This window comes from Marmota flaviventris, chromosome 4 (genome assembly GCF_047511675.1).
Source record: "Marmota flaviventris isolate mMarFla1 chromosome 4, mMarFla1.hap1, whole genome shotgun sequence".
In the NCBI taxonomy this organism is placed as follows: domain Eukaryota; kingdom Metazoa; phylum Chordata; class Mammalia; order Rodentia; family Sciuridae; genus Marmota; species Marmota flaviventris.
Genome location: NC_092501.1, coordinates 67,661,464 through 67,674,223, shown reverse-complemented (window position 1 = coordinate 67,674,223; position 12,760 = coordinate 67,661,464). Strand labels below are relative to the sequence as shown.

The window sequence follows — 12,760 nt, the reverse complement described above, 5'->3', positions numbered from 1 at the left end:
AGGAAATACACTGGAGAATTTTTACTCATCTGATGTGTGTGAATATAAAACATTCTTGGTTTTTAACAAACCATCATGTTTCTGTCACATGATGACATAAATTATTTCAACTCTTGGGTTCAGACTATGAAATTACAATTTTTAATTATTTATACCAGGAATGAAACATCATCAAAAGCAACCATTTTTTAAAAAAAATATTTTTAGTTGTCAATAGACCTTTTAATTAATTAATTAATTTATTTATTTATATGTGGTGCTGAGGATTGACCCCAGGGCCTCACACATGCCTGGCAAGTGCTCCACCATTGAGCCACAACTCCAGGCCCAAACGCAACTACTTTAAGAATAAAATAAATAAAATAAAACATGAATAAAGGGGAGGTATAAGGATGGACCTATGTTGCTTTAACTTTGGAAATGGTACAAATTAAAGTCAAACTTTTGTCATATTATAATAATAATCAGTAACGAGAGAATGTTGCTGGCATTTAGAGGATTGTAAAATATTTGCTATTTTCTATACAATTTTCTATTAAATATGTCAACATGTGTTATGTCTATTTGTAACTCTACATTTCAACCATGTTGTTTCTATGACAAAGGTTACAGGTGTTTATATTGCCTTCCTCAATAGACTTAAAGAAATTACTGTAGTTTTTCCTTTCTCACAAACGTGGTCCTAAAAAAGCTATACTTAGAGTTCAATGCTCATTGATTCTGTTCTACTATTTTGAAAGTACAAATATCAATCCACAGTAGACCTCAGATTTAAAACCAACATAAGAGGTCAAAGATAAACTCTTAGGGAAATTCAGGGGAAGAATTTTAAAATGTAAAATGTATTTACATATAAAAACAGTAGGGAATTACAGACAGGAAAAATATGTGCAAATTCACAGAGAAAAAAACTAGAAAACTATAAGTTTTATAAAGCTAAAAATATGGTTATTTTTGGAACAGCAGTTGCAGTTATGATTGGAGATGTAGGGCTCTCGCAAATCCTATCAAATCAAACTTCATCTTGGTAATGGGGAATGGTTGACAAATTTTAAGCAGGTCAATGATATGATTAAATGTGTCAAACCATTCCTGTTCCCACAGCTTTGCTTTTCTGTGTCTCCAATATCTTGTTCTTTTTCCCCCTAGATGGATATTCTATTACTACCCCTTTACATGTGAGCCTGACATTCTCTTCTGCTATCTTCTGAGTGCCATGAGGACAGAGGTCTCATGTTACCTCTATTTCCGGTGCCTACCCAAGAGACTAGGACTTGTGCAAAGCAAGTAAATTTTTGTTAAAATAAATCAATATTTATTTATCATGTCTTTATCAATGTTAAATATAGCACATAAAGTTATTTAAAGACTATATTTTCACAGTGGAAAATTATTCAATTGGAGAATAGATTATTTAATTATATGTTATTTATATATAACCTTGGACTCCAAAAATTAAGTGGGGAAAATGATATGTCCTCTATCAAACAATCATTTTACAACAAATATTAGAAGCTGTTTAGGAGCAGGGCCTTTTATTTTTTCTTACATATTCATACATACCTAGCAGTCATGCTTTATTCACACCAGAACTTAATAAATATTTACTCAATTTAACTGAATTATATACTAAGAAGGTGAGTTAGAGACACAATTAGTGTTAACAATACCCCAGAATGTTTTATGACTTCTGTTAGCTTTTACCTTTTGTCTCTACTCATCTTCTCATCAAAGCCTAAAACAAATGAGCACCAAAAAAGTCAATTATAGGCTATTTCTTTTCTCACTTTGAATCTTTAGATCCTTTACCAAACTGAAATAACAGACACATAAACAGTAAATTCATCTTGGATACTTTGAGACTCAATGTTATTTAAATTTCTAAATTGAAGTTACCAATCTGAAAGAAAACTAATATGGAAATTTCCTCAAATTTTGAACACTGCTACTATTGTTTTTGATGCTTTTATTTAATTACATTTAGCTAATACTGTGGCTGTCTGGGTCAATCTATGAAGTATATCATAACCTATATTTTTATGTTCATAATTTAAAAATAGCATCTTCTTCATAAAGCAAACTAAAAGCAAAACCTCACAACACAGTTCATTCATCAACTTAATTTGAAGGATTCATTTCCCTCCAGAAAAACTGCAAATGTCATCATCTGCAGTGCACAGGACATTATCCCAGCAAGTGAAATGAAGGTATATGGATTTTACTCTCTGCAGCTCCCACCTGACGTTTGACCTCACACTATAAGGTGATCCTTTAGTATCCAACCCATTTTCTTAAAAAAGAAAAAGAGAGGTTAGGTCAACTATGCCTGGTATCAGTGAAAGGACATAGCAATTAGATTCTGAAGGCAGCCCTTTGTTTCCCAGAGAGGAATACAATTTTACTCAGGTACAATCTACTCTTGTACTGATCAATACAGGTTAACAGCTTATTCAGGCAAAGAGGTGATAGATAACAACTTGCAAATAGGAACTGAGCAAGCTGTGGATTATGAAATCTCATTTATTAAATACAGTTATCCCCCTTATCTGTGTTTTTTTTGCTTTCTGTTTTTTCAGTTGCTCACAGACAACCACAGTCCAAAAATTTTACCTAAAAATAATTCTAGACATAAACAATTCCTACGATTTAAATCGCATGCCATTCCGAATAGCAGGATGAACTCTTACATCACCCCTTTCCATTGTTTGTGTGACATTAGTCATGCCTTTGTCCAGCATATCCACAGAGTATATGCTCACTACCCATCAGTTGCTTAGTTGCCATTTCAGTTATCACATGGACTATTTTGATACTGTAATGCTTGTGTTGAAGTAACCCCTATTTTTATAAATATCTTTATTTTGTTTATTTAGTTTTATGTGGTTCTGAGGATCAAACCCAGTGTCTTACACATGCAAGACCAGCCCTCTACTGCTGAGCCATAACCCCAGCCCAAAATAACCCCTATTTTGATTGATAATGGCCCCAAAGTGCAAGAGTACTGATGCTGACAATTTTATTTCAGTGTGATATTTTTCTATTTTATTATTATTCATATTATTGTTGATATTTTATGTGTTTAAATTACTAATTAAATTTTCTTATAATACATTTTGTATTATAAAAATATGTACTTATGCATTTAGAGGAAGAAAATATAGCATATATAGGATTTAGCATAACCTGAGGTTTCAGAAAGTCACTGGGGAGTTTTGAAACAATCTACACAAAAAGAGGCCACCTACTCTATTCAAAAAATAATAATTTAAAACTTTTCATTTAGCCACATGCAGTGATGTATGTCCCAGTGACTCAAGAGGCTAAAGAAGAAGGATCTCAAGTTTGAGGCCAGCTTAAGCAACTTCTCAAGACTCTCTGCAACACAGTAAGACACCTGAATTATTATAGTATTATTATTATTTCAAAATAAATAAAATAAAAGATACTGGGGATGTAGCTCAGTGGTAAAGCACTGCTGAGTTCATCTCCCAATTACAAAACAAACAAAAACATAGCAATCAGTCATAGTAATAGTAACATATTGGTATATACACCTCAGATCAGAAACATTTGACACAGCACTGTGTTTGATGGAGAAAAATTAGAATTTAAAATAAATTGATGAACATGAAAGGACCTTATTGAAACTTCAAGTAAAAAAAGGTAAACTTGTTCTTTTTATTAGAATTATTTTGTTGCTAATAACCAATTGTAGTATCTTTTCTCTAAAATAATAACCACAGAGTTTATGGATATAGAACAGAGTGGGAGGAGAAAGTTTTTGAATCCAACATATCTCAGTTCAAGTTCTAGTTCTACTACTTGCTTATTGCAGAGCTAAAGGTTGCTAGATGAAGTGTTTAGTCAAGTAAATTATCCTATTTCATTCTCAGATTTCTAGATTAAAAAATAAATATAATTATACAAACATTCACAATGTTATTAAAATTAGAAATTATGTATGTAAAATGATAGCATGTTTGGCCTTAGTGCATGCTCAGTATTATTAATAATCTTTAATTCCTCTTAGAATAACTCATCCTCAATTAAGCTATTTGAAATTAATTTAAATTTTATTTCACACTTATTTTAAATTCCATAACTACTCAATATATAAAAATATTCCACTTTTTCTTTCAAGAAATAGCATTTAATCATTTTATCATTTTAGGCATCTATACTTATTTGTTTTTCTGGTATATTAACAATGGCTACATCCAAAATGAGTGTGCCCAAAATTGAACTCATGTCCTCAAATCATGTGTGCTATTTTGACAATACCATTGCCAAGTCACCTTAATCAAACACCTGAGGTTTATTTATATTTATGACAATTTCATCTCCATTCTTGCTAGATATTTGGTATAAGTATCAGAAACTTTTTTTCTAAAATGTTCTAATGGTGGTTTTGTATATAAATTCTTTGCCTACAGTGCCCTTCAAAACTGTCCATCAGGACAGAAATGAAATCTTATATGATGATAGCTCATGAAAAATAAATGAATAATGGAATAGAATAGACCCAAATCCAAATACATAAGGAATATATGTTATAATTATGATATAACCAATGAAACTACAAATTAGTGAAGAAATGAACTATGCAATACATTGGTTTGGGACAACAGGATAATTGACTGAAAAAATGTGGCAGCATCAATACATCCTACTGTAAACTAGAATAATTCCCAAATGCAACAAAGGCTTGAAAACAATTGTACCTACAGTAACAATTGTAATCCCCAAAAGCAATATTAGAAAATATAGATTAATTGTAAGGTGGGCTTAACATATCAATAGAAAACCAAACAAAATTTTATGAATCCAGAATTCATAGCAAATGTAATAGAATTGGCCGTTAAACATTGGAAATATACTCACATGGATAAAAATAGATACTATATATTACCTATTGAATAGGGACAATATGAATAACAAATGTTTAAAAATAAATGCTTAATGACAACTAGAGAAATGGTATAGAATATCATTTTTAGACTTTGTAGTTGAAATTTTAGACTATAAGTTTTATAGCTGGCAACTTGGCAGTTATCAAGAAAATTTACAACTATAAATACTCATTTGTCTTTCCACTGGGAATTTTTTATATACTTGTACATATTCATCAAAGTGATATATGTTCAATTTATTTATTTCTCTATTATCAGTATAAAAGAATGAAATAAAGAAATCCATGGAAAGTTGCCTTCTTAAACAGAATCACATACATATGAAAAAATATTAAATAGCTGTGAAAAAATTTGAGGAATTTATTCAGAATTCATATGAAAACACAAACCAAAAACAGACAAATTGTGAAAGATGAATAATCCAGCAAAGTGTAAGATTATATTCATATTCATTAATATTTTTTAAAATGTCTATTGAAAATTTGGAAATAATTCATTATTAAGAGGAACAACACTTCCTGTTGTTTGAGATCAAATGGGGAACTAAAAGAATATAGTTGTATTAGTAAAATTTTAAACTTCTGTGTGTGTGTGTGTGTGTGCATGTCTGTAGTAAGTATTATATATATATAATTTACATTTATATTTTACGTATAAATTTTAATAATTACTCACTGAGAGGTGGTTTCAAAATCCTGACACATAACATGCTTCTGACAATCTGTGAAGTTCTTTGAAGAAAAGAGTCTTTCACTGTCAGCAACCTTGTTTTTGAGTAATAAATTGGAAACATGCCTCTGATATCTTCCAATTCTACTTTAGAACAGAGACCTTCCTCCTTCATCTGTGAGATCATTTTGTGGTTTAATATTAACTTTAATGTCCTCTTCCCAAAATTTAACCAATAAGAATACGCAGTTCCTGAGAATGCTCTGATATTTTCTGTTCTAATTTAGATGTTTACAGGATAAAAGAATACTTGCCGAGCCTCTTAAATTTAATTATAGGGTTAAACGGGAGCAACAAAAAGACTGCATTGGCTCTAATATAAATTACCTTCTCTCTGCAGGAGGAGCATTATCCGATGCTTGGACCGTGAGCGCATAAGTCCTCCCGACTATCAATTCCACCCCCGGAGCGATGGTGATAAGCCCTGTTGTTTTATTGATGATGAAGTCTCCCTGAGCCCCAACCAGGATCTCATACGTGATCTCCCCATTTGACCCTTCATCTGCGTCGACTGCAGTGAGCTGGAATTGAAAATCACAATATAAATCCTCTTGGGATTCAACTTTTCACCATTGTGTTATTTTTTTTTCCTCCCCCAAACCACAAGGAGCTTGTTTTCAAAGACAAAATATAAGTGAAGAAACTTTTCTTGGCCTATATGCTCTTGTTTTGTTGATTTGAGCCTCCTGTGTTCTGTTAGGATACTGAAAAAAAAATCACAGTTGCAAAGAGGTTTTCTTCTCTTTTAAGAGTGATGAGAAAAACCTTTGAATCTTGAAGACTATTTTTATGTTAAATAAATAAAACAGAGGAAATTCCTAACATAAAATCTAATATCCTGTAGAAAATTTAATATTTTTTCTCACTTCCTGTTGTTGATACATAAACACATGTTTCTGTAGTCTGAGATCAGGAAAAAAAATAGGCAAAGTTCTCTTTATTACTGCCATCTTTCCTTTTACTCTCAATTTTTTCCATCATAATGTATTCCTGCCTTATAATCTTGCTGACACTGATGTATGAAAGACTGATAAGGTTTCCAGAATTGCAGTATAGAAAATAAACAGATGTATCTTTAATTGCAGAAAATAAAAGTTAATGCAACCCCAGATATAATTTTTTGAGAAAATAAAAATATTCAGAGCCCCTGAATTGATATTGTATAAGCATCTAAACACAGGTAGAACTAATATGCACATACTTATAGTCATTTTGAGGCAAAGAGTATCTAATAAAACAGTATATTTGGGTTACTATATGAAAAGAAAATAACCTTTATTAATCCTATAAAACAACATTAAAAATAATGATTATGTTAAATAAGGATCCTTGATTTCCTTATACATATATACAAACTAAAGAAAGAAAAAGAATAGAAATGGATTCTAGCAGGAAGTATTATAACATGCATTTTACAAACATTCACAGAACTTTATGTTTTCTTCATACCAAAATTTGCATAAGGAGGAAAATGGATGAGATTTAAACATGGAAGAAAACAAAATGTTTCTATTTCTATTTCTATGTTTTCTATAAGGAAAACATACACAACTTTAATACATAGTAGAAATCTTTTTCTTATTTAATTACATTTTCTCATGTGACTCTAATCCCATATTTTACTTCTATAATGTCAGTAGCTTTTTATAGTTCACAGACTCCTTTGGGAATCTGACAAGTCCTCTGGGGCACACTGCTTTCTTGATACCCTGTGAATGTCCACATGTACCTTGAAACTTCACTTCAGTTTCACTTCATAGTAATTAATGGCCCATTTGAAGGTTCAGTTTTAATATTCCCCAGAAATGTAAACAAAGTTTTTCTTATACAACACCCAAGAGGATTACAAGGATAGGTGGGATATATTCAATTTCTGAATTTACTGCAGTTGCATTTAGCCTGATATTGTACACAGAAATAGCAGTAACAAAAATACTTGGAAGATAAAAGGAAATTTGAGAGACTGGCATTAATACAGCTAAATCTTGTGGCTGGATACTTTAGGGTAGACAGATGTGGCTGCCAGAAGGAAAGGCATTTCATTAAATGATTCTGTGACGTACATGGGAACGACAGACATAGACCTTAAGGCAAAAAAGAAGGAAACTATTCATAGAAACAGCCAAAATGAATGATGTATATTTATGAAGCACTGTTCAAGTCAGATAAATTCGTTCTCTTTTGTGTGTGGATAAAGTTAGATAATTAGAGGGTGGGGGTAGGAGAGGAGATATCAATTTTGATTATAGTAAATCACTTAAGCAAAATGTCTCAGGAAATCTTAATTAAAATTTAGCTCAAATTGGATTCAATATTAACATTCTTCCTGGGACTTAAATTGGCTAAAGGAATTTAATGATAAATGGCAACACATCAAGTTAAGAAGAGGTGTTGAGGAGTGTGCTTCAGGGACATGGGTATTATGGCTGGTCTTATTTAACATTTTCATAAATGAGGTTGGAAGGGAAGATAAGCTGGATGATAATTAAATTGAGAAAGACACCCATCTGGGAGGTGCTGTAAATACTGCACAAAGCTGTGAAGCACAGGCAAGCGAAATACCCCTAAAATTGCAGAGCCAGTCAACCACAGATGAGGTATAATATTCAGGGAAAATGACTAGCTCCTCAGAAACTATTAGCATGTGGAAAGATTAGGGGAAAAATGAATTCTATTTTTAGGTTAGTTAAATACCTTTAAACTATTTTCAATCTCTTAGTACTAAATAATAAAACATGGGTTAAGAATCAACATACTTTTGAAGAAATCAATGATAGTCCAAGGTTAGAAAAGAGAACTGAGACTCTGACTCTGAACACCTGACCAATAATAATGTATTTCATGCAAGCCAAGGCACTTCTTTAATCCTCAATATTACTAAGCAGTAGACTTTCCTTCTGTAGTCTATCATGGTAGATAGAGCTTTAAATGCTAATTTTGCAGCTAAACTATGGTGAGGGTTTAATTCAACTGCAACTCAATAACTGACCAATGCCAGTTTCCGCTGCTCCTCTTGTCTTCAAGTAACTAAATCAAAGGTTCTCATGAAATAAAACAGTGCCAGCAAATAGGAAGAATATCATTGATGACATGGTTTTCATTTATTCTGGAAGCTAAGTTTACTACTGAAGTTTCTTGATATATATATGAATCAAAATTTAATTTCAAATGCTAATTTAACTTGAAATTATGTCACTTCAACCACAAAAATACTACATTTGTAGAAAAAGAATTTAATGATTGTTTATTCTTCTTATTTTGCTTTATGACTATTTCTGTAGGGAACATTATGATTTGAGATCTTGGTATGCGGTGCCATGTGATCATTTTATATGTCAAACCATCTGTTATAATTTTGATTTGGGATCCCACGCAAAAAAACCCATGGTTCAAAAGCTTGGTCCCCAGTGCAGCAAGGTTCACAGGTGGCGCTTTCAGCAATGATAGGATGATGAGGACTTTGATCTCACTGATCAATTAATCAATTAATCCATTGATAGCAGAATGGACTACTAGGATTTGGGACCTAGTTTGGGTAAGTAGGTCAATTCAGGTATGTCTTGAAAAGGTATAACTTCCCCCTTGCATCTCTCTCTCTCTCTCTCTCTCTCTCTCTCTCTCTCTCTCTCTCTCTCTCTCTCTGTCTCTGTCTCTCTCCTTCCTGGAAGCCAGGAGCTGAGAAGCTCTCCTCAACCATGTTCTTCCACCATGATGTTTCTGCCTTGGAGACAATCTGCCATGGACAGAATCCTCTAAAACTTTGAGTCAAAGTAAACTTTTCTTCCTCTAAGTTGTTCTTGTGGGGTATTATCAAAGCTAGTCCTCTTTGATTAACGTATGATTATTCATACAATGGGCAAAGATCTTAATATTAAGGTAGTGGTGTGGCTTTTGCGTAAAAATCATAATGATGCCCGTAGTCCCAGTGGTTTGGGAGGCTGGTGCAGGAGTTTTGCAAGTTCAAAGCCAGTCTCAGCAAAAGTGAGGGGCTAAGCAACTCAGTGAGACTCTGTCTCCACATAAAAGGCAAAATAAGACTGGGGATGTGCCTCAGTGGTTGAATGCCTCTAAATTCAATCCCTGGTAGCCCCCCCCCCCAAATTATAATGAATCATTAAATGAGTGATAATAAAGTCTGTTTGACTTCTGAATTAAAGAATTATCTATATTTTAAAATGGAGCGCTTTTAAAAATACATTTTTTTTAAACATCTTTAAAAATATCTTATTATTCAGGTTGAATACTTGAATCAGAATGACAGGGGGAATAAAACAGAGCCACTTGAGTAGTATTTGACATATTTAGAATAAGATAGGACCGTGAATGCTCAAGTTTGATTCTTTTCACAATGATGTTAAATGTGCAAGATGCACTTTGAATTGATGTTATGCTATAACTTGTAAATCTCAGTTGTAAAAAGCCTGAAAAATATTGCAATCTTTCCAAAGAAAAGTGTTATAGAAGTAAACTACTTAGACCACTTGTTATTAATGCCAGATAACATAATTCTGGGAAAAATATGTAGAAAAACATTTATTTAAAAATAATTAATGATCATGTACAGTGTTCCCAGGCAACACAGTAGGAGTGAAGTGTAAGCTAAAATTGGTAAATTATACTGGGCTCTGTGGTTTTTTGCAACTTACTGCCAGATGAGAGAGATTTTTCAATAATAAACAAAGAAATCCATATTGACATGTTGTGACAAGTGCAATTAAAAAATGAGCCCAAGGAACAATGAGTGGGTGATAGGATAAACATGAAAGCCTTTCTGGCATAGGTTACAGTTAAGATAGAATTTGGAAGATGAGAATATGACTGAAGAAAATGGATTAAGAGCATTTTATGGAAAAAGGAAGGGCATATGTGAATGAAATAGAGCCCTGTGCTATATAAGGGCGTCTTGAACAACAACAGATTGCACAGACAGCAGTGCCTTCATGAGATTATAATGGAGCTGAAAAATTCCCATCACCTAGTGAAGTTGTGGGCATTGTAACTTTGAAATGTAATGCATTACTCATATGTTGGGGGCAGTGCTTGTGTAAACAACACTCTGCACTGCCCGCAGTATAAATATATAGCATACATGATTGTGCTCAGTTCCTAACACTTGAAAATAGTAATGAGTAACTGTTACTGGGTTATGTTTATTTTACATGCCATACTTGTCATCATTGTTTTAGAGTATACTTCATCTACTTATAAAAACATTTACTATTACTATAAAACAGTTCGTCATGATATGCCAGCAGCAGCAGCTTTAAATGACTTGTTTATGTTGTCTCTGAATGCCACATTGAGTAATGGACCTTTATATCTCAGTTTGCATATGTATGTATGTGTTTGCACAGTGATGAAATCATCTAATGAAGCATTTCTCAAAAAAACATATCCCTGATGTTAAGCAACACAAGGTTCTGCTAAAACATTCTCAGGGATGCCAAACACGATGAACTAGAAAAAGACTAGCACGCAATGAAGTTGCTGAGCTCAGTTGAGACAAGCTGATTCAGAGTTTTTGCTGGTTGTGCTAAGAGAGTTTAGAAAACACTACAGCAGAGCTAAAAAAAAAAAAAAGAAGAAAGAATTAACTTATATATGATACTTACTATGTATGGTTGTCTATGTTGTTTCCTTTTTTTTTCTGTGTGTGCATGTGAGTCTGTGTTGTGTGTATATTTATGGAGGGCAGGGAAACCTGGGGAGGTTAATACAATTTTAGACAAAAAGGATGCAAGAGAAAAAAATCAAAGTAGAGATCAATTATCATTATTATTGTATTTATCTATCTATCTACTTATATATTTATTTATTTTGAGATAGGGTCTCACTAAGTTGCTTAGGGCCTCAGTAAATTGCTGAAGCTAGCTTTGAACTTTCAATTCTCCTGACTCAGCCTCCTGAACCACTAGGATTACAGGCATGCATCACCGCACCCAGCTGGGTCAGTTATTTTTAATGGTTCTTGTATATGATGAAAATTATGGTTAAATTCTTCTGGTATCCAAAATATGAACCACAACATTTCATACCTGATTTAGATGACAAACGAGATGTGGAGACAGAAAAGTTTTGGTCAACAGCATAAATAATAAAATCAAACATTAAAGAATGGAAGCCATATTGTTTTCTGTGATAAAAACAGGCTACATTCACATCATAGGTTTCCTCTGGTATGGGATTTTCTGATTTATATAGAAACACATTTTGAATTTTTAATGACAAAACCTCTTTGGTTATAGAAACTTCATACTCTAAATATTTGTTGACTAAGTTGGGTAGTCTGTTAGAATCTAAGCATAAGACAGTCTAAGGAATTTGTGTTCTAACTTCAAGTGCATTTCACCTAGAGAATTTAAGGGGAGTGATAGAGAGCTGGAGTAGGGGTTTTCTGAAGGCATAGTCATTGAGGAGACACTTTTGCTCTTCTCAGAATCTCAGCTCTTGTCTGGATTTTTCTGATTTGATTTTCTACCATAGTAGGGAAAAAAATTGCACTTTTTGTACAATTCACTTCCATCTGCTTCCCAGTATGTCATGGAAATTCCTATTATTTTGTATTTTACATTTACTAAGGCAGATTTTTCTGGCTATTTATTTATTTATTTGTCTGGTCTATTTGTAAAAGTATAAGAAAAACAATTCTTCAAAGTTTGTGTAATAGGTTGTAGAATTGCCTTTACATTAAAAAAATTGTGACATTTAAATTTTCTCAAACAGTAGATACTTTAATTCAACAGAGAAAGAATTAGTATACCAATATGCTATTTTTTATGATTTTATTAGATGTATATTTTATTGCTTAATGTAAAATTTAGTCATAAAATGAAAACACTGACATAGTAGTTATGCAAAAACTCTATAACTTATAAATGAAACAAAAAAGTACTAAGTTAGAATGAGAAAAAACAAACAGCATTTTGCCCCTATTAGTATAGTATATTTATGTTTTGCTTTCTTGTTTTCATCTACTTCATCATAGGACAGTCTAATTTCAAAATTCAAAATTCTGTTCCTTCTTTTATACTACATATCTGGACCCACCACTAGAACCTCACTAACATCCATTTTTTACAGTGGCAAAGAGAAGCATATTGGAGATAGAACTTTGGGCTATG

At 32.5% G+C, this 12,760-nt stretch overlaps 1 protein-coding gene across 16 annotated transcripts in view; it reads right to left on the bottom strand.

The window, feature by feature from the left end:
• The window catches only part of Pcdh15 (protocadherin related 15), a 746,672-nt gene that overhangs the window by 270,084 nt on the left and 463,828 nt on the right, over positions 1 to 12,760 (bottom strand). For all 16 annotated transcript variants that reach the window (XM_071610757.1, XM_071610756.1, XM_071610753.1 and 13 more), the window contains one exon: positions 5,967 to 6,160. In XM_071610757.1, the coding sequence (XP_071466858.1) occupies positions 5,967 to 6,160 (194 nt within the window). The remainder of the gene's footprint in view (positions 1 to 5,966; positions 6,161 to 12,760) is intronic.